General features: G+C 35.0%; 2 protein-coding genes across 4 annotated transcripts in view; both read left to right on the forward strand.

Moving 5' to 3' along the window:
- LOC127646176 (metabotropic glutamate receptor 2-like) overlaps nucleotides 1-11,375 on the forward strand; it is a 64,378-nt gene extending 53,003 nt beyond the window's left edge. For 2 of the 3 annotated variants that reach the window (XM_052129662.1, XM_052129663.1), the window contains exons 4-6: nucleotides 731-1,794; nucleotides 9,818-9,998; nucleotides 10,963-11,375. In XM_052129662.1, the coding sequence (XP_051985622.1) occupies nucleotides 731-1,794; nucleotides 9,818-9,998; nucleotides 10,963-11,036 (1,319 nt within the window). In that variant the 3' untranslated portion in view covers nucleotides 11,037-11,375. The remainder of the gene's footprint in view (nucleotides 1-730; nucleotides 1,795-9,817; nucleotides 9,999-10,962) is intronic. The other variant, XM_052129664.1, reaches the window with a different exon arrangement.
- A 1,843-nt stretch (nucleotides 11,376-13,218) lies between these two features.
- Nucleotides 13,219-22,436, forward strand: LOC127646186 (protein mono-ADP-ribosyltransferase PARP3-like). Its single transcript, XM_052129675.1, has 11 exons — nucleotides 13,219-13,292; nucleotides 15,063-15,252; nucleotides 16,783-16,908; nucleotides 17,041-17,220; nucleotides 17,370-17,514; nucleotides 17,998-18,218; nucleotides 19,497-19,652; nucleotides 19,929-20,009; nucleotides 20,373-20,550; nucleotides 20,880-21,023; nucleotides 21,132-22,436. The coding sequence occupies exons 2-11, from the start codon at nucleotides 15,073-15,075 to the stop codon at nucleotides 21,314-21,316; spliced, it is 1,596 nt and encodes a 531-aa protein (XP_051985635.1). The 5' UTR covers nucleotides 13,219-13,292; nucleotides 15,063-15,072; the 3' UTR covers nucleotides 21,317-22,436.
- Nucleotides 22,437-23,194: the final 758 nt, after the last annotated feature.

A 23,194-nucleotide genomic window follows, 5' to 3' on the forward strand; every position in this document is an offset into this window, starting at 1 on the left:
GAATTGCTGCGATCATGTATGCAAATATTCAAACTTGCCACATTAAGTTCTCAATAAAATTATCTTACTAAAATTATGTATGTTTATTCTTTGTTTAGTCAAAGAAATCAATTTGAATGATAAATTATTTGGGAGGTTTTCCCTTGTGGAGAACTGCTGTTGTAAAATAGATTGCACTAGTGCATAAATCCAACATATAACCTGTCTGTGTACACTATAATGAGTCCAAGTGTTTTATTACCATGCATTAGCCTCATTTACCCCCTGCTAACTTCCAAATTATTAAAAAAAATACAAGCAGGGATATATATAAAATTTCTGTGTCAAGTGATCAATTCCTTGTATTATGGAACTAACAAAAGTCTGTCATAATCCTATAGCAATTCTTAGTCTAATACAAAATCTCTTTACCATCTAATGACTTTTTTTGATAATGTTCTTCCAAGAATGCCAAATTACATAATAGAAACCAGGGGAATGTATCAACCTCCTGACCTCAATTATGTAAATGTTTTGTTTGCACCTGAGTCCAATGCATCTAAAACCTTATGAGCTTTGTGCAGGGCAGATAGCAGAAGAAAGCAGGGTAGCATTACGTAAGAGGGTCTAGCAGGGTTGTACATTTTTCTGCTTACAAAGAAAAACACTTTGCTCCTGAGAAATATCTATTTATTTGTTGCCAAGTATGTAAATAAGTTATATGTTTATTGGTTGCCCTTTGTGTTTGCAGCTCCTTTTCGCCCTGCTGATACAGAGAACATTGTTCACTTTGACGCTTATGGAGACAGCCTGGGTCGCTACAACATCTTCCATTATCACAAAGAAAATGGCGAGTATGTGTATCGGAAAGTGGGGTACTGGGCCCAGAGTCTGACTTTGAACACCAGCTCGATCCCCTGGGAAAGCCAAGTGGTGCCAACATCCCAATGCAGTGACCCATGTCGGAAAAATGAAATAAAGAGCATGCAACCAGGTGATGTTTGCTGCTGGATTTGCATTCCATGCCAGCCCTACCAGTACCTCCTGGATGAATTCACCTGTGCAGATTGTATCTTTGGACAGTGGCCTTTAGACAATCTTACAGGCTGTTACAACTTACCAGAGGAGTACATTCATTGGGAGGATGCCTGGGCTATTGGGCCAGTCACCATTGCTTGCCTTGGAATCCTTAGCACGCTCTTCGTAATCGGCCTCTTCTTAAAGCACAACGAGACTCCAGTGGTAAAAGCTAGTGGACGTGAACTTTCCTACTTACTTCTCCTAGGTGTCCTTCTTTGTTACTGCATGACCTTCATCTACATCAGCAAACCCTCTGCTGTGGTGTGCACGTTACGACGGCTTGGATTGGGCACCTCGTTTGCTGTTTGCTATTCTGCGTTGCTGACCAAGACCAATCGAATTGCTCGAATCTTCAACGGTGTCAAAGATGGAGCACAAAGGCCAAGGTTCATCAGTCCAGCCTCTCAGGTGGCCATCTGTGCAGCTCTTATCTCCTGTCAGCTCCTGGTGATAGTAGTCTGGCTTCTGGTAGAATCTCCAGGGGTCAGAAAGGAGGTCAGTCCCGAGAAAAGAGATGTGGTGACACTGAAGTGCAACAGTAAGGACTCTAGCATGCTGATGTCTCTTACCTACAACTGTGTCCTCATCATCCTCTGTACCTTTTACGCCTTTAAGACAAGAAAGTGCCCAGAGAACTTCAACGAGGCCAAGTTCATCGGCTTCACCATGTATACCACGTGCATTATCTGGCTGGCATTCCAACCAATCTTCTATGTTACTGCCAGTGACTACAGGGTTAGTAAATATGATCATTGAGTGAATGGTTGTAGCAATATACCTCACCAGCTAAACTCAGTTAAAAGGTTCACCCTAAAATGGTCATCGTATCCTCAAAACCGATGGTTTATTGTTGATCCAAATCTCTTTGACTTCCTTTTTTGCAGAATGTCCTAGGTGTTCTTTTCTATATAGAAAAAATAAATGGGAGGTTGGACGCTGTCAAGCTTCAAAAAATGACCAGAAAAGTAGACCATTTGACTCATGCACTATATTACATGTCTTCTAAAACCAAGAACACACCAATGTTTAAGTCATTAAAGATGTAATTTTTTCATCATCAAAAAAGTTTTAATCCTGATTAAATTCATTGTAATTTTGAAACACCCACTCGCCACTCGCATGATATGAAGACTACAGTTATATCAGTAACCTTATAAAGCTGTTTTATTCTACATGAAGGGGGTCCCCATCATGGGGGCTGCCAAAATAGGATCACATGGCTAGTCAAATACTTCTCATTTAATCTCTTAGACACTTTCCAACTAATGGAACTCCAACTCAAGGATCAAATTAATCATGGCTGACTTTAAATAGTGAATTTCTGCAATGCCATTGGTAACTGAAATCTATTGTGTTTGAATGATGCTGCATCTATGCCCCTTGGTGTCCAAGCTGACATAAACACAAAAGTGCACCTTCGATCATCGAAAATGTTCCCCTCCACCACTGCTCTTAAATCTTTATCCCCATTTAGTTTCATTGTATGGAAAAGAGCACCCAGGGCTTTCTGCTAAACATCAATCTTTAACATCACACAGGAAATCATCATGCTGCTTCTAAATGTCCATTTCCTTATATTTCAAGAAAAAAAGCAATGCAGGTTTAAAACGACAATTGATGACAGAATGTCAGTAAATTATGAAAGAATTTTCATTTTGGGGTGAACTAACCTTTCTAATTAAAAAGATTTGTTGTCATTTTAAATGCTTTTAAAATGCATACAAACAGTATTTTAAATGTTGTGTTTGCTGAAAAGTTGAACTAAGATGTTAGTCTACTGCAATATTGTTTATGAATGATTTGCCTGAGTGTTCTATATAACAAAGACATTTCTTTGAGAAGCAAATCTTATGCCTGGGGATAATACCAGCTCTCCTCTGGGAATAGATGTCAGAGAGGCTGTTTCAAATCACACTGCACACAAAATGACAGCATGAAATATTTTTCATCATCTAGATAATGAGCCTCTCTTATAACCCGTAATCATTTTATGACACTGACTTTATCCTTTATTTTTAGCATATATACAATTTCCATGAGAGCACGAGCGAGGTAGATTACCTGATAGTATTTTTTTTTTTGTTACCGTACACGGCAATTCAAATGGCAGATCAGATCCCTTTGATCACCTGTCTTTTGCACTGATGAAAGGAGAAGCTCACATTTCATGTGGCTGAAAAGCTGTTTAAAGTAGAACAAAGCAAGTGGGATATTTCATCCTGGCAAATAACTAGGCTATAAAAAATATTCCATTCAATTGGTCTGAGTATGCTTCAGTCAAGTGCCTGAACATAGATAGCCTACTATTAAATCTATTTATTTATTTTTTGCAATTTTGAAGTGCATACAACTTTTTACAAATCTTTTTAAAATCTAAACATTGATACATGACTTATTAAATAAAAAATAAAAAGGGGGGAACATTTTTATTTTTAATTCAAAGCAAGAATATAATCATTTCCATTCTTTTCCCCCAAAACAATATTTTGAGAGATTCACACCTCTGTCCACTCCATTAAAAGATATTAGCTATTCCATATGTACTTGGTATATCACCACTTTTGTCAGACATTAAAAACAATTCAAATAAAAACCCCATTAATATGTCTAGAGGACAGTCAAATGAAAGTATATGTAAGGGTCATAGGTTGTATGGATCAAGGTCTGTCAACTATTTTCCATATAGATACCTTTTTTCAGACAAATCCGAACAAAACAGCACTGTGAAAAGTACTGTGAATGTGAACATTCATTGACATAGTTCTCCAAGGTACTTCATAAAATATCATGGTATTACCTTGTTGTCCAACAAGCCATAATAATACCATGGTATTTTTTGGTTAGTGCAAGAGAGGAACATAAGCAAAGGCTGCTAAACGATGGAAGGCCATATGAGAAATGTTGGGCTTTATTGTTATTTGTATTTTTAAATATACACACAGACATGCGGACAGTGAAAAAAGAACAGTCTCAGATCTATTACACTGCGGGTAACAACCAGTATAGTTTATTTGGCTACTTCAGTCTGCAAAAAAGAGTTAAGCAACATGATCTGGAAGTTTTATAGCAGTGGGGGCTTCTGTGGTGGTCAGTTCTACAAAAAATTACATTAACATTAACACTAGAATAAGGACAATATAAGTGATCAAATTTGCAGGAGATATAAGGGAATCTCCTGTTTTGATTGGACTGGATGTCACTCTGTCATCTCTCTGTTCAGGGTTTCTGCATTTATGTAAACTGGTGGCCAAAAGTTTGGAATAATGTACAGATTTTGCTCTTTCGGAAGGAAATTGGTACTTTAATTCACCAAACTTGCATTCAACTAATCACAAAGTATAGTCAGGTCATTACTGATGTTTAAAAAAACAGCACCATCACTATTTGAAAAAAGTAATTTGTGATCAGTTCTAGTCAGGACCCATTTCCAGCAGCCATCACTCCAACAACTTATCCTTGAGTAATCATGCTAAACTGCTAATTTTGTACTACAAAATCATTTGCCATTATATCAAACACAGCTGAAAGCTACTTGGTTCATTAAATGAAGCTTAACATTGTCTTTGTGTTTGTTTTTGAGTTGTACAGTATGCAATAGACTGGCATGTCAATATTAGGTCATAAATGGCAACAAAAAAAGAAACAGCTTTCTCTAGAAACTCATCAGTGAATCATTGTTTGGAGGAATGAAGGCTGTACAATGCTTTAAATCAGTGGCAGTTCTAGCTTGCATGGTGCCCTGGGCGAATTCACAAACATTTACAACTATATACATATTAAAATATATACAAAAATAAGACTCATACATATAAAAAAGAAGAAGTAACAAAGACAAATAAAAACAAATTGTAGTATATAGATAAAAAAAAAAAAAAAGAATCGAATTACACTGTTACCCTATTGCTAACAAAAAACACACAAATAAAACTAAATTGCACAAATCCTATATCACACAAAGACACAAATAGAATAACACACTTATAAAGAAGAGATCCCGATTTTTCCTAAACTGAGCACCTGATGGCTTAGAACTTTTCTCATCCATTTGTGTTGATTTGGCTCTCAAGCATCAATAATAACCACTGTCAACCGATCAAGACTAAACCAATTCACCTTGGGGGTGTACTGTCTGGTTTTATATTATTCTTAACGATTTCACACAAACCAGAAAAAAATGCAACAATATGTCTGTGAAACTATATATTCACAGTATTATGAATGAATTGTGTTTTATTTTGTAATGTTTTGTAGTGTGACTTATTTTCATTAGTACTGTACAAAGTTAGATGGGCGCTATTTGATAGATTCCCCCACTCCCCCTACCTCTGGCTTCCAGTGGTTAGACCTGAACTACCCCCACGCCCCTCCCCATCTCGTACTTCTGATTGGGAGAACTTCCCAGGTAGTAGCCTCCCTAGCTTACAAAAAAACTAGAATCAGGGCGCCCACTCCAACTCCAAGGTTAATTGACCCACAGTCCCCCACGGTGACATGATATCGTTGACGTGACGTGCAAATGAGCAATAGAAAACTTATTGCACAAATGTCACCATTCCAAAAATTGTTTGTGCGGGCCCCCATGCGGGCCCCCATTAAATAATAATAATAAAAAAAAAAATATATATATATATATATATATATATATATATATATATATGCAATAAGTTGTAATATGTATTATTTGCTGTATACATCAACTGAATAGTGTACTTAGATCTGTGTTACTTGTTTTAAAATACTTTATCTCATTGAATATATAATATTGGTTTATTTATTTTGATTTGTATACCGTATTCAAGATATCGATAAAATTGTTATTCTAAATATATATATTTTAATTTATTTTTTTTTTTTTTTTATTAATTTAACTTCATATAGTGTGATACATTATTCCATTTTTGAACTTTTCTCCCTTCAGGTTGCCTTGCATAGTGTGACCAGGTGTTTGCTATTTGATTAATTAACTGCTACATAAAATTTACCTGTGACTTTGTTTGTTACACACACCCTGACGAAGGCTTAAGCCGCAACGCGTAGGTGTATCTGTCACCAATTTTACTGCTAAAAGCCATGATTTAATAAAGGCTTTTTAACTTTTTTCTACACAATTCGAGTGCCTTGGAATATTTTTTTATTTTAGTTTTTGTGCTTAATTATACATTGTGATAAGTTGAATGCTTCTTTGGTGATTACAAGTACCAATTTCTTTCCATAAGAGCAAAATCTGCACATTATTCCAAACTTCTGGCCGCCAGTGTATGTGTGCATGCATGTGCCCCACGGTGTGAAAGTGGTGTGGTGTATGTGGTGATGTGTTGCAACACAGGAGGCTGATTCCCAGCAGAGGCCCATGCTCTAAAAGCAAGGTGTGCCTTTAGAGACTGAGCCCTTGGTGCACACCCTCACACTCACAGAAAATGTTACAGCCTTATTAATTTAACAGAAATAATTTCATAGTATGGTTTCATAATTTCTCCTTTTCACTTATTGGCTTTAACATGCTGAGAAACAGCTTATGATGCTTGTAAGATTGAGGATTTATTATTTAGGAGATCAGCAGTTACGGAACTCAAACCAACAATCATGTTGAAATCACTGATATCCAATTTTTTCCCATTCTGATGGTTGATGTGAACATTATTTATAGCTCCTGACCAGTATCTGCATGATTGTATGCATTGCACTGCTGACATGTGTTTTGGCTGATTAGATTATCATATGAATATTAATTTTCAAAATGATATTATGTGGTTCATAATGTGATTTTGCGGCAGTTCCAAGATGAAATGTCCATTGTGTGGCAATAAAAGAAGTTAAAAGTTCTCCCAAACAAATGGGGGATTTAAGATTATTGCTCTATTGAGTTTTAAATGAACAAATCCTACCTCACTTCCTTAAACCTAAGTGATAGTCAAGAAAATGTAACATGAAAAATGCAATTGCTGAAGCAACCACATCAATTCGGCTCACTTGTCATTTACATTTACATTTTTATACGCTTTTATCCAAAGCAGTTTACAAATGAGGAACATAGAAATCAATTTGTCATACAAAGTTCAACAACATCTGCAGTGTTGAACTGCCAAGTTCTCTAGGTGGATGGAGAAGTATAGGAGCTATCACAGAAGAAAAACAGTAATAGTACAGTAACTGCAAGTTCATTAGTAAGTGCAGTTAGCTTGGATTGGTTAAGTGCTAGCAGAATAGATGTGTTTTCAGGTGGTTCTTAAATGTTGAGATGTTGTCAGCAGATCGTGTGAAGGTTGGAAGCTCATTCCACCACAGAGGAACAAAGAAAGTGAGTGTTCTTGGCACAGCTCGTTCATAGACCGCAGAGAGCATGTTGGAACATAGACCTGTAGAAGTGATTTGAAGTAAGAGGATGCAGTTTCATTGGCTGTCCTGAAAGCCAGAGTCAAAGATTGTTTCAACTTGTGTACTCTTCACATCCTTTGAATTCCATGTGTAACACTCAGTTGCGCTATTGCGCAATTTGATCGCATTTGAATTAGCTTGTACTGTAAATGTAGTTAGTTATGTAATGCAAATGTTAAAATGCTTCGCCTTACAAGTAAAATATTTTTAGATAATAAAAAATATCAGTTGTGAGGAACAGGATGAAAAGTACGATATTGAACCGATAATCTGCCGTTTTACTTGTGATTTGTGTGAAAGTGAATAAAACTCATTGTTGTAGCACCTCTAATGTTTATTTTACCTGGAAACTGCCATGATATGCACAAGCCACATAAAAATAATTTTACAAAAATGTAGGTATGGTTACATGATTCGGAGACCAGGTTGCCTAGATATAATCTGCCAATCCTGTTGGATTTTGTAAGACTAATCATCATTAACAATGTAGGAAACACTGGAATGCAAATAAGACAACAACATCCTCATTCAATGTGATATTCTATAGGAACATCACTTTTATGAAGACATGAGCAAGGCTTGCTGGAAAAGCGGACAAGACATTTTCAAGCACATCTCCTCTAAATGATGCGTTATTTAAAGCACTTTGGTTTGTTCTGACGCATTGCTTCTTGCACAGAAACACTTCTAAATCTTTCTTGTTGAAAAAGAAAGAATGAGCTAGTCTTTTACAGTTGTTCTATGTTTTCATACTACAATAATTCAACAAGGTCAAACTGGAGATTCTCCAACGCACAACCCTGCAAGGGACTGTTAGCTGTAGCCTTTAATTTTTGGAGATCTAATAGAGAAACACATAATTAATATTAAAATAAAATAAAAAAATCAAGGAAACCTTTGAATAATTAAAAACATTCTTGGTAACTAATAACGTATGCTGCTATCAATTCCAATGCAATGGGTTCAAATCCCAAGGAGAGCACATTCTGATGAAATGTTTACCTTGAATGCACTTTGCTTTGGATGAACGCGTCTGTCAAATTAAATGTAAAATGATTTGCAGTAAACATCTCTGAAAATCTTTGAAATGTTGATTCATCCCCTCTCTCATCAAAATCTTATTTGGGGATGCATGTCTCTAATGCCTGTATTTGTATGCAGGATATTGCTCATGCACCCCACACACAGGTTTTGCATATACTCACATACGCACCTGCTTTGACATGTAATCATCCTCTTAAGATATATATTTAGCCACATAGGCTTTTGCAACACATCAGAATTTACTTAATTGCAGGGTTTCTTTTGAAATATATTCCACTACAGATTACAGAATACATGCTGTAAAATGTAATTTGTAGCATATTCTGTTAGATTACTCAAGGCAGTAATGTAGTCTAAATACTTTGGATTACTTCTTCAGCACTGGTAGATTTTGTCACTTGTTTTGATTATAAAAACTCTGTAAATACAGTAAAACAAAATACACATGTTTAAAAATACATTCTCTGAAAAACTCAAACCAACTCAAATTGATCTTGTTTTAAGGATTATTAGATATTTTTACAGGAAAGCAATACAAAATGTATTATCTTACTAGAAAAAAGGAAATTATGATCCCAACGTGAATATTATTGATAAAAAAATATGACCGTGCCTGGTAACATGTGCATGTAAAATGGCTAGAAATAGCATTTTAGCTTAGCGTAAAGCTGACAATTTTCACAAGGTTTATTTCTTCTGCTCCAAACTTACTTCAAACTTACTACGTACTGTAACTGTATTCTAATTACTAATGATTTAAATTGTAACTATAGTAGAATACAGTTACTTATATATTACATGTATTCCGTTACTCCCCAACCCTGCTTAAATTGAAAAATAAATTTAATTTAATGTTGAATATAAGCTGAAGTGTGTAATTGTTTTGATGCTTAAATTACTTTTTAATATTCCAGTTTAATTTGCAGAGACATCTGTAAGTAAACCATTGATAGGTAGATCCACCATCCAAAATGCCATCATTTACTCACCCTCATGTTGTTCCAAACCCATATGGGATTCTTTCTTGCGTGGAAAACAAAAAAGAGATGTTAGGCAGAATGTTGGTCTATTCAACCACTTTCACTGTATCTTTTTTCATACAATGAAAGTGAATGGCGACTGAGGCCATGTTATTTTGCCCAACATCTCCTTAAGTGTTGCACAGAAGAAAGAAAATCATTTTGGTTTGAATCAACATGAGGGTGAGTGAGAGAATAATGACAGAAATTTTAGTTTTGGTTGAACTTTCCCTTTAACCACCCAGACATGTCAGGTGATATTATCGTGTTTCTGTGTTTGTTGGTTTAAGTTCTTCACTCCCGTTTGTTTGCTCTGACAGGTACAGACCACCACCATGTGCATCTCTGTGAGTCTGAGTGGTTCAGTGGTGTTGGGCTGTCTCTTCGCTCCAAAGATCCACATCATCCTCTTCCAGCCCCAGAAGAACGTCAACACGCACACCCGAGTGGCGACCACCCGATTCAGTGTGACCACCGGCCCAGGCTCAAGCTTCTCTCAAGGTACAGTATCCTTTATGATCTTCATCTTCAATATTATCAACATCATCATCATCGATATAATAAACAGCGACTGTATAAATCAAATATAATATAATGATTTTTGTAAGCAAAAAATATTGATTAGCTTGTATTCTATCAATCGGCTCGTATTCTGTACACTTCTAAAATGTACAGAAATATTGATTAATATTTGCAGTACTCTATGATGGCAGCTATGCTGTTGAATAATAGTGAAGAATGAACCATAGCTATAATTGGCTCTATGATCTGAGTGCAGGCAGGCATTTGGTTTGTAATTATGCTGGCTTTACAAAGCCAACATACTGTTATTCTACAGAGTTTTTTCAATTCCTTAAATCACAACCAACATTTCTGACTGTAACACTTATTAAAGCTTTCAAGCTAAATCCACCAAACTCCACACAGCTCTTCAGACTGTTCTGACTTTGTGTGCTACATATATTTTCTTCCTGATTATACTTTTGGTTTTCCTGTAGTGGATGATACAAAATCCCCAAACTGACGAAATGTCAAAATGTCAAAACATAAAAATTCAAATTCAATTTTAATTCAAATTCATATCTATCTCACTGTCTGTTTCTCTATCCGTCTATATAAAATCCCAAAAATCACACAGACCAACAGTGATGGAATATTCACTGTTGGCCAAGACTCTTAAAACTACAACTGTCAAAACATTAAAATTTAAATTCAATTTAAATTCAAATTCATATCTATCTCTCTGTCTGTCTGTCTACCCATCTTTATAATATATATATATATATATATATATATATATATATATATATATATATATATGTGTGTGTGTGTGTGTGTGTGTGTGTGTGACCTGAACATGTTTTTCTGAGATTCATCCAAATACCTGGAAACATTTATTGAATGACAATGGTCACTGTGATGTGCAACTAACAGTCTCTTTATATTATCAATGATGCCTTCACAGCCTCAGCCTCAAACATCGTGCCTACAGTATGTAATGGCAGAGAGGTAGTGGACTCAACAACATCTTCACTCTGAAAAACAGGATCCCTCTTTGTTTGCCAAATGGGGTATACAGATAAATCTTATCACTAGTCATGAAATCAAGTGTTGCTAATGTTGAGGAGGCTGTTCTGAATAAAGAATGCCTGTTATGTTGTTCTCAACGTGCTGTGAGTACAAATCCAATTTTATTTCTCTCTCTCTCTCTCTCTCTCTCTCTCTCTCTATGACTAGTTAGATAATATCAGTGGGATGCCAGTTTAAAATCTGTCTTTTTATGGAAACCATAATAAAGTATTGTTTGAGATATGGAGTAAATCTGTTTAAAGTATTATACACAGGATGTTTTTAATGTAGATTTATGGTGATTCTGGTTTGTGCTTTCTTGTAATTTATGTAAATAAAATGTGTTTTATATGAATACGAGAGTTCCTGCTTGATTTGAATTTTGTGTCCCATTGATTTCTTATGGTAGGTTAAGTTCTTTCAATTGCTATCAGTGTACGCTAGATGTTTTTTTTTTATTATTATTGTTTTTTCTTCCTCACAGCAGTCACTTGACATTTTTATGTACCCAGCTACAATAGAAGTCTTTTGGACTTCATTAGTATTCTGTCTGGACAATATGATGTAAATTGTGTGATGCAGTCAGACACAGGGAATTTAAAAATATAAAAACAAAATCACAGAAAATGCATTAAATCAATTAGTCCATGAGAGCTTAAAAATGTATATATATACTTTGGCAGTGACATTAACACTCAAAAAAACGATACATTGTTGCCATCTAGAGGATATAGGTGCTCATTACATCAAACCGGTTGAAGTAAATAAGAACTGATCAAGTATGGTGATCAGAAATTCATCAAATGAAAAGTTTTTGATACATTATGCCCCCAGTGTCATTTTTATATTTAATAAATTCATTTTAATTACAATTTAATTGTGCCAGAAGTGCAATAAATAATGCACCCTCTACCATCTCATATGTTAAAAGATAAAGCAGAAATCAAATATTATTGCATATTATGCTTTTTCTGCATTACACATTTAATGTAATAGTCGTAATATTACATTTATATCATTCTTCCATGATAGAAACTCATGTTCACACATGCTGTCTATCCATGACCTAATACAAGTTACAGTACAAGCAGGGTAATTGATATACACTGTTTTACCCACTGAATCGTGTGGCAAAACGGCATATGGGATATTGTCAACCTGATGCAGTCATTATATTAACAGTTATATCTGCAGTAATTTTCCACATTAATTCATCAATATTGATGACTTCAACTGTTGTTGAAATGGCCATACTGTGCATTCCCACTGGAGGATGCATTTACTCCACAAATCTTTTCACTTCTGCATTTGTTTTCCCTCTAAAAATAAAATATGATAATTCGTTTATTGATAATTGTTAATCTTACTTCATTCTATGCTTTTAATTACACAGTATTTTTAACTGGTTGCATTCAACACCAAATCTTACCTATGACAAACTGCCAGATTATTTACTGTTAGAAATAATTTTATTTATCTAAATTTATAAAAATAAACAAAATGATATGTCTCTACAATATATACAATTCACAAGGTTTGGCCATATTTATATAATAATAAACCATCTGTATGTAATAACAGTGAATTGTTTAATAAAGCTTATTATTAACATAATAAGTAACATAAATGTGTTAATGGATATTTATAGAGCATTTTACTTTCCCTGGTTATTTAACGTAGACATTTTTTACTTAAACTGTGTTGCAATATACAAAAGCATTTGCATAATGTGTACATATATATTATAGTGCATAAGCATTTTGACAGTAAACATTTGAATTTATTAATTTATTTTGTTACTCATTCATTGTACTGCAACATCTAAGATCTGTATTTAAGAATTGTATGGCCAACTATTAAGCCATCTAAAAGAAAAACAGTTTTACAGAAGTAACACTAACTGTTTTTTTTTTTTTTTTTTGGCTGAAACTAAAATAAATAAATACAATTTTATTTCTGGTAAATGTTTGCTTCACCAAGCAGTATCCTGAGTATGAGGAGGGGCAGACCAAGGTCGGAATGGCATACTACCATACTACTATAACTATTTCTGCTATAGACAGATATGGCAGAAGTAGTACGAGTAGTAATGGTAGTATGCTATTGCGAACTCAGACTGTGTCTGTGACGTAGACTCTCAGAAATACGGAAGTCAGCCTGGCCTGCAAACAACTGTAGACTCGCGAACTGCAAGTCTGCAAACTTTGTCAGCATCGTCGCAATCAGGTCAGTATTATTTCATCCGACAATTATAAAATACATTTTAACTGTCAAACGATCTGTAGACCATAGTTGCCATGTAACGCTACAGATTTTAGGTTTAAAACCCACAGTTTAACGACGCGCGTTGCGATAGATCATAGCTAATTTGTCTTCGTTCGGTTGCCAGAAAGATTACGTCATTTACAGTAAACTCCAACACTGTATCTCAGTTGCACTGTACATTGCGTTGTCACAACAGACACGCAAAAACCATTATGCCTAAACTGTGCATCATTTTCTACCACATTTTGAACGATTTTCTTTTTTATTTACTTTTATAACGTGTTGTGATTTACTCTCTGATGTGTAATGTTCATGTCTCTTAATAACTAATTGACTTGATCAGATATTACATTTGCAGACACATTGAAAAAGTGTATCCACATAGTTAGCGCTTATCAGAATTAGAGCCCGACCGATATGGGATTTTTGAGACTGATACCGATTTTAGAGGGGGAAAATTCACAGATAACGATATAGTTACTTTTTGAGCTGGAATGAAAACAGACCATTTCTATGTGGATTGTTCACCGATTTTACATCGATATGACCATGCAAGCTGCTCTCTTAAACATATTTTTTAACAATTAATATTTTTATTAGACATTGTCAACAAATTCTAGAAATGAACACTGAGAAAATAAAGAATAAATAAAAATACAACAAATAGATCAATACACATCAGTACTGCTTTTTATTAGTCAATTCCTGACCATTTAAATAAAGAATAAATGTAAATACAATAAATTTCTAAATAAATAAACATCAGTACTGTATGTTTAGTATCAGTCAAATGCTGACCATTAAAATAAAGAATAAATACAAATACAATAAATAGCTAAATAAACATCAGTAATGTTTAGTATCAGTCAAATGCTGACCATTAAAATAAATAGCTAAATAATCATCAGAACTGTTTAGTATCAGTCAAATGCTGACTGTATTAATACTGGTAGTCAATTAGAGGCATATTGTAAAACAAGAAGCATTTACACCTGCCGAGTCAACCGGTGTTACACCGTATTTTGCTATACAAGTTCAGGGATACTTTCAGTGGTGGAAAACCAGACTTTTAAATATTACATTTTATAAATGCAATGACTGGAATTGTTTGGTTGAAGGGGTTACCAAACTGTGAATCCTGAACAAAACAGTTTGGTGAATACATGTTTACACATTAGCTTCCATTCAGCTGCCAAGCTATGAAAGTAGCTACATGGTTAGCTAGTTAGCTATGAGCTCATTGCAACAGAGAGTAAAATGAGGACATTGATTATTTTACTTTCCAGCATTGCGTCTCACCAACTAAGTAACAACGTAGTGTAAAATCAACAGTCAACAGACACAATCCACCACAGCACAGTTGTCTGCTGAGCTGCAAAAAGATGCTCTGATGTTTACCTTTCAATCTACTACATTATTTACTGCACTGACAAACTTAAACACATCAAACAGATTTGATAAACATGACAGGGTTAAAGTTATATTAATTATATTGAAAATGGAAAATGATGGGGTCATTATTTATTAACTTTCCAGTATGTATTTCACAAACTAGTTAGCAACTTACCGAGAAGACACCGCTTAACACCGCACCGCTTAACTCCACCCTGTCTGCAGAGCCACAAGTCAGTTCAGAGTCAGCTATGTAAACAATGGAGATATATCGGTCGGGCACTAATCAGAATATATTACACAAATAATTATATGACTTAAATATATGTTGAAAATAAGGGGAAATAGAATGGCACCTAAGCGAAGGGCAACATCGAGTGCCAAAGCTGGAGGGAAGAAGGTAAAGGAGGAGCCCCAAGCTCCACCAAAGGACAAGTTTACCTCTGCTAAAGAGGCCCTGAAGGCAGCAGGGCCACAGGTGAAGGTCTTGCGGAACCCAGACAGCTTTTGTCATCTATCAAACGCTGAGGTGAGCATTAAATGATCAACCATCTAATGTCTTTATTGTAGCTTGCAGCATGCTGACTTTATGTTGATTGTGAGAGAGATTTCAGTTGGTGTAGAAATTGAGCGCAACTGCCTATCTTTTCAGCTGTATGGGTTGCGGAAGTATTTTTTCCATTTATTTTTCCATAGACTTTTCAATCCTCCACAAAATAGGGAAAGCCATGAACCAAACCAACCAGCTCCAAGGTGAATCTCAACATTAAAAACTTTGATTTGAAGCAAAAAAAGTACTTGAAAATCAGACAAAAAGACAAAGACTGTGTACTTACCGTTTATCATGAGGTACGGACTACAATCCCATGAAGCATTGGGAATGACGTAATCTTTCGTAATGTGTATAAATATATAAAATTTATAAAACTATTGATTTTAGATTATTGATTATAAATAAAGAAGCAATATGTTTTAAATTTACTGCAACATATTGCAATATACAAAAGTATACTTCTCTAGAATACTGTAGTCATTCATAGTGCATCATGGAAGTGGGTGCTCACTGCTGGACTTGATTGGTGGGGTTTGTTGGCCGCCATTCTCTGATTGGTTTATCTTTCTCTGCTGGACCATGGGTAGTGTAGTTGTTCACCAGGAATTCCACTATTAAACATTATTTTTAAACAATGAAGTTGAAATAACGCAGACTGATGGCTTCAACAAAGGCATATACACGATCAGCCACAACATTAAAACCACCTGCCTAATTTTGTTTAGGTCCCCCTCGTGCCACCAAAACAGTGCCAAGCCGCATCTCAGAATAGCATTTTGAGATGATATTCTTCTCACCATAATTGTACAGAACGGTTATCTGATTTACCATAGACTTTGTCAGTTCAATCCAGTCTTGCCATTCTCTGTTGACCTCTCTCATCAACAAGGCATTTCCATCTGCAGAACTGCCCCTCACTAGATGTTGTTTTTTGTTTTTGGCACATTCTGTGTAAATTCTAGACACTGTTGTGCGTGAAAATCCCAGGAGATCAGCAGTTACAGAAATACTCAAACAAGCTCGTCTGGCACCAACGATCATCCATGTGATTATCTAATCAGCCAATGATGTTGCAGAAGTGCAGTGCATAAAATCATGCAGATACGGGTCAGGAGCTTCAGTTAATGTTCACATCAACCATCAGAATGGGGAAACATTTTTGATCTCAGTGATTTGAAGCGTGGCGTGATTGTTGGTGCCAGATGGGCTGGTTTAAGTTTTTCTGTAACTGCTGATCTCCTTGGATGTATTCTGAATGGTGCCAAAAACATCCAGTGATCAGCAGTTCTGTGGACGGAAATGCCTGGTTGATCGTGTACAGTACAATCGATGAGCAACCTCGAGGCTCACATAAGTCTGTCTTTAATGGTTTTTAAGTTATCATTGAAAATCAATTAATCTATGGAAAAATTATTTATGGGATGTTTACATCCGTAACCAGACTCTATTGAAAGCAAGTTATATTGCCTAGCCATACTCATGGAAAAGTCATGTGTGATTGAACAGGTTCATGAAGATTTTGACTGTATGCTTAACCAAACCAACATTGGACAAAACAACAACAAATTCTATGTCATCCAAATCTTAGTATCTGGAGGGAGTTACTATTGCTGGACAAGATGGGGCAGAGTGGTAACTTTCTTTCTCTCTTTCTTTATTTCTATAATATATAACATCTTGATGTGCATAAATTCTTTTTATTTATTTTATTGAATAATCGACAGATTTCTCTTCCATTTCTCGTGTCTTTTTCACTTTTTCTAGGGGGAGTCAGGCCAAAACAATTTAGCTGGTCCATCTAATGTTGGTGAAGCCATTAAATGTTTTGAAAAGAAATTCAAAGACAAGACCAAGAATAATTGGAGTGATCGAGAAAACTTTGTGTCACAGTCAGGGAAGTACACATTGATAGAGGTAGACGGAGACCAGGATGCAGTAGTGAAGGTAATTTAATCTGTTTCATCAATTCTTTTAATATTGAAGTAAATATTCACATCCTTGATAAAACCAAAGGAATATAGTTGTTTTTATCTAAGGACTCTTTTAAAGACCCATTTACTGTACTTTTTTCAGATGCTTTGTATGTCTTGTAGGTGGACACTGTAGACAGTGGAGATGTGAAGGTGAAAAATGCTCAAAAAATTTTGCCTTGTACACTGGATGAGGCAACTCAAAGACTTATCCGATTCATTTTCAACAACGACATGTTCAAAGAAGCCATGACGAGCATGAACCTGGGTGTGCAAACAAATTTTATCTTGATACTCTATGAAATAGACCAGATCTGAAGGCCACAGGGTAGTTTAAGCAGTGTGACTGTCACTTAAAGCTTTCAGTGTTAAAATGCTTTCTTCTATCCCAGCTTAATATAAAGAGACAAATACAAGTAATCCTTTCATAGGTACATTTTTCTTGAAAATTGTAAACACTGTGTCACTGTGGCCCTATACAAATTCCTGTGTTTGTTTTAATCGACCCATTTAGACCCACCCAAACAACGTTTGTGCAACTGTAGATGAGTGGTGTATTCAAAAAGCTGTTTTGAAAACATTGTTTATTTGTGCAATTCTGTTCGGTGGCGCTAGTATCACAGAAGTTAAATACTTCAGCTTTAACTATCAACTCATTTAAACTTTGATTCCGTCCTTTTTAAGGCCCTTCTGCAATGTTAAATAGAATTCTTTTTGTGGGGGAGTTTCATGTGATATATTTCTCTGTCAGATATTAAGAAGATGCCACTGGGGAAGCTGAGCAAGCAGCAGATAGCTAAAGGCTTTGAGGCGTTGGAGGAGATTGAATCTGCAATAAAGAAGGGGGACCAGAAAAAGTTAGAAGACCTCACCAGCAAATTCTTTACCATCATTCCTCATAACTTTGGCCGCAACAGACCCCCTATCATCTCTGATGAATCTGTTCTTCAGAGCAAGAAGGAGATGCTTCTGGTAAGATACACATCAGTTACTGATACTGAGGACAGTACCTGCCTGTAAAATGAAGAATGGGACACCAGGGTAATATTTCTCAGTGTAGGTTTATATTTGATAGTCAGTTTCTCTATGGGCACCTACCTCAAAGTTTTTGCTATAAAAAAGCTTTGAACATTTCCATTGTTGTTACAGAGTAAAACAATTTAAAACAGAATTTACACAGTAAAACAAATACGAAACACAAAACAATTAAAGAAATGTAAATGGCAACATATAAAAATATCACACCATTGTTTTGGCCAACAAAACATATTATTATAATTTATGACTAATTATAATTGACCTTTCAGTTAAAATCTACCTTCATTTTATAGTCTTAAGTCGACCGTTGCTTGAATGTATGCTTGTTGTATTGTGTTTGCTTGTTTACCTGATAGATATTGGGTGATTGTTATGAAACCTGTCAAGAAAACATCCTGGTCCAATTTTACTCCAAAATCAAAAGAAACCAATAATAAATGTAATTTTGCCTTTTGAAGATGAAGCCTATTTTTAGGGCTAATAAGATTTTACATTGAGACATTATTTTAATGACAGTTATACTAATTTTACCTCAGAATTTGTAAAACGCCAAAAAAGATGATCATTATGATGCTTTCATTACTGCAATGTGAAAAAATTATGTATTTCAATTTTACAGTGATTAATAATGTAAATTGTTGATGTGATTTATACATTATAGTACTCTGTACTGGTTTACATTTTCGCTGATTTTACTGTATTACAGTAAAACCAATACTGTGTTACGGTTATGAGAATCATCATTGAAAACAATGGGAATAGAAAAAGTTAAACCTCTAGACACATTATAGTAATGAGGAAAAAAAGGGAGGGGGGTAAATATTCTTAAAGAGATAAGTCACCCAAAAATAAAAATTCTCATAATTTACTCTTAACATTTACTCTCTCATCATATACATCCTCACGCCATCCGAGATGTGTATGACTTACTTTCTTCTGCTGAACACAATCGAACATTTTTAGAAGAATTTCTCAGCTCTGCAGGTCCATACAATGCAAGTGAATGGTGGCCAGATCTTTGAAAGTCCAAAAAGCATATAAAGGCAGCATAAAAGTAATCCATATGACTCAAGTGTTTAAATCCATGTCTTTTGAAGCGATTTTAACACATGGTTTTTATATAAAGCAATCTGCTTTGTTTTTTCCTTTGTAATAGTACAATATTGAGTGATTTGCCATCTGGATAAGAATGTCTTTCTCATATCGTTGTAGGTCCTCGCAGACATCGAGGTTGCCCAGAGTCTTAAAGCTGAGTCTGAGAAAGTCAAAGAAGAGATGGAGGACATGGTGCCTCATCCAGTGGACCAAAACTACCAGTCTCTCAAATGCAATCTTTCCTTGCTGGATAAGAAGTCCAAAGAATTTAAGGTTTTCTTGCACAGCATACACTTTATATAATGTATATAAAGTACCACCGAGCTTGAGTACATATTTAACACATAATATTGTATTATTTAATCAAGTTTTTTTTTTTTCAATTACAGTTTGAAATGTTTCCTAAACTTTATAAAATATTTGGATGAATATATATATATATATATATATATATATATATATATATATATATATATATGTTTTTAAATAAAGCGTAGCACACTTAATGTTTGATTACCAAATGCTTTCTCTATCTTTTTTGTTTTTAAGATTATTGAGAAGTACCTAAATGCCACTGGAGGACAAGAGCTCTCTATAGTGGACGTCTGGCAAGTTGAGAGAGATGCAGAGGTAGATAAAAGTTAAAAGCTAAAAAGTTAAAAAAATATATATATATTTTAGTATATTACAAGCTAGTCTTTACAGTTCAGTGCTCATAAAAATGAAAGCTTGTTTCTAAACAGAAATGGTGGCAGCAAAATACTAAAAGTAAACAAATTGATTCGGGAAAAAAGTAATTTACCAAAACAACAACAACATCTTACTGTAGAAATTCACTGCAATTTTTTTTCCATTAGAGCTCTTATTAGGTTTCCATTACAACCAAAATGTAATAACGGTGAGCACTCGGCTTCAGTGAGTGTTCATAATTCTGTTCATTACTGAGTCTTCTAATCCTAATTAGATCCTTTGTGTGTGCATTTACTTGTGTAGGCTGAGCACTTCAGTGAACATAATGCTTTGGAGAACAGGAAGCTGCTTTGGCATGGAACAAATGTTGCAGTGGTTGCAGCCATTCTGAAGAGTGGCCTTCGCATTATGCCCCATTCAGGTGGACGAGTGGGCAGGGGAATATATTTTGCCTCTGAAAACATCAAATCCGTTGGCTACGGTGAGGAATGAGACCATCTTTGCATCAGTCTAGACTTAATATGGAAAGACACAATATAAACAAGCATTAATAATTACAACTAAACAGCACCGATAAACACTTTTTAAGGGATAGTTGTCCCAAAATTGAAAATTCTGTCATTCTTTTTTCTATTCGCCCTCATCTTGTTCCAAAACCATATGACTTCCTTTTTGTTCTGTGAAACACCAAAGAAGAATTTAGCAGAACGTCTGAGCTGCTCTCTTCCCTACAATGAAAATACAGTAGATGGCGACAAGGAGCTATCAAGCATAAAATGACAGATGATGTTTGATTTCTTTTTTATGCAGTCCGTCCATCCAACAACATTGGGATTATGTTTCTAAATGAAGTTGCTTTGGGAAAAGAGCACACCATCACACTCGATGACCCCAGCTTAAGAAAGGCTCCTGATGGCTATGACAGTGTTGTTGCACGTGGACAGCAAGAACCAGGTTTTTCCAAATACATTCCCTTTTCAGCATCTGATACACTCTGCTTAATACTGGTAAATCTTTCTCGACAATGTATTCAGTCTCTGATCTGTTCTTCTTGTTTTTCAGATCCTTCGAAAGATGTCTTCATTGAGTTTGATGGTAAAAAGGTGGCAGTTCCTCAGGGAAAAGTCATAAAACAGCCTCAGTATGAGAAAAGTTATTTCTCAAACAGTGAGTATCTGATTTATAAGGAAAGTCAGTGTCGCATCCGTTACCTCCTGGAGCTACAGTTCCAAAATTTTTGGGGCTGAGTTGAAAAATGTCCGCTAAATACATTGTAACTTCTGTTATGGGGATTCACTCTCACTATACAGTTTTGAATGTTATGATTATTGTTTGAGATCATTGTTATAGAATGAAAGTTAAATAAAAGAAAAGGGTGGAACTGATTTAATAGGGCTTTTACTTATTGAGTTGTAAAAGCTTATACATATTTGATTAATACATGACATTTTTGATCATGTAACCCAAACTTTGGTTTAGTATAGCTTTATGTTTACTCGCTTCACCTTCTCTTTGGGTGAGGTTTGAATGTTTTCCTAAAAATGCTCTTCTATAACTGACAAATTATTTATTTCATTGACAAATGCAGATTTCTATATTGCCATAAATATGTGTATCTGTGTATACCTGTTCAGTACATACAAAAAACGAATTAGTAAATGTTTACACCTTTAAACGTTGGCCAATTATGTTGAATTAATATGCTATTTTTATTAAAATAATATACAAGTTAAAAAGGGGAAACGCTAAAAGGGGGAAATATTGTACATTTCATTTGAGAACATGTTTGAAATTTTTCATTTGGGTTTTTTTTTATTTAGCCCTCAGTTATATTTGAAGTACGTCTGAATCCAAATGGTTCTGGTTTACAGTGAGGGTTTTATATAGGCTCTTTATTTTTGTTTCTTCTAACGTTTTTGTTTTAATATGATATTTTTTGTCAAATGTTCCTTATTCAAGTTCAATTTGCACTAATTCATGCAATTATCTGTGCCTGCAAGCTGCTCAAACATTTGTAACAAATATGTAGGAAATGTGATGCTATAGCCCTTTAACGACTTTTTTGTTTTGGTTTGATGTTTAATAAATGTATTAGTTTGAAGCACTTTTGATATATGCAATCATATAGCACTTCGAAGTCAACAGATATTTTCCCAATGGTATCTTTTTTTTTCTTTCTCTCTCTTTTTGTGAGTGTTAGGGTTATAAAAAACATACCATACATATGTTATGGTCCGCTTTGCATTAGTGGAATAATGTAAGGTTTTCCTTTATCAATGTTAATGTGAGTGCCAGCCTCCATAGCGAAAAGAAAAGCCTTGAATATAATAAATAATTATATTTCAACACTTGCTCTGTTGTATTCTCATAAAAACCAGATGTCACGTTTCAATCCACAAATATTTTATTCTACACTACAGCCTCATCCTCTATATCTACAGCACTGTAAATATGCAGCATGTGTACTAAAAGTTTTTACTTAGATTTGAATCTTTGCTAGACTTCATAAATGCATTTATAATACCCAGTATATTATATCAGTATATGTACCAACACACAATATGCATCAAATTCATTCCAGCGCAGTGCTCTTCAAGTTACATTTATCCTCCTGAGACTGAGAAAAAAATTATGAGTCCGCACTCCAAAAATGCATCAATTTATTTCTACAGTGGCCCCAACAGTGCAAAAGATGTGCAAAAATGTTCTGATTTTGAGTACGAAGTGGTTAAAATGTACAAGCAATTTTGTTTAAGGGATATCTGAAGAAGTGGCTTGATGATGCTCTTCTTGATAGAGTGCGGATCTCAGCCTTCACACAGACTAAGAAAGATAAACCTTTCTCCGTTGTATGCACTCACTGGTGGCCTTAGCTATGTTTCACCCATTTCAATTGAAACAGGCCCCACCCTTCAAAGGGCCCCCAACTGACATGCCAGAATTGAATAATTCACCCCACACACACACACACACACACACACACACACACACACACACACATATATATATATATATATATATATATATATATAGCTATATTGTGGCCATGACGGCTGACTGGATTCCAGCAATTGTCATTTCTCTCTCCCACTTGGCTTGCTCCCCCTCTCTTTCCCTATTCTTTT

This window comes from Xyrauchen texanus, chromosome 7, assembly GCF_025860055.1.
Source record: "Xyrauchen texanus isolate HMW12.3.18 chromosome 7, RBS_HiC_50CHRs, whole genome shotgun sequence".
Lineage (NCBI taxonomy): Eukaryota > Metazoa > Chordata > Actinopteri > Cypriniformes > Catostomidae > Xyrauchen > Xyrauchen texanus.

What these genes read in the sequence shown, in the direction of transcription:
- LOC127646186 (XM_052129675.1), top strand. Translation starts at nt 15,073, where the DNA reads ATGGCACCTAAGCGAAGGGCAACATCGAGTGCCAAAGCTGGAGGGAAG. An exon ending in GTCATCTATCAAACGCTGAG is followed by an intron (nt 15,253 to 16,782) that starts GTGAGCATTAAA and finishes GTGATTGAACAG; the next exon opens with GTTCATGAAGATTTTGACTG. An exon ending in GCAAGAAGGAGATGCTTCTG is followed by an intron (nt 18,219 to 19,496) that starts GTAAGATACACA and finishes ATATCGTTGTAG; the next exon opens with GTCCTCGCAGACATCGAGGT.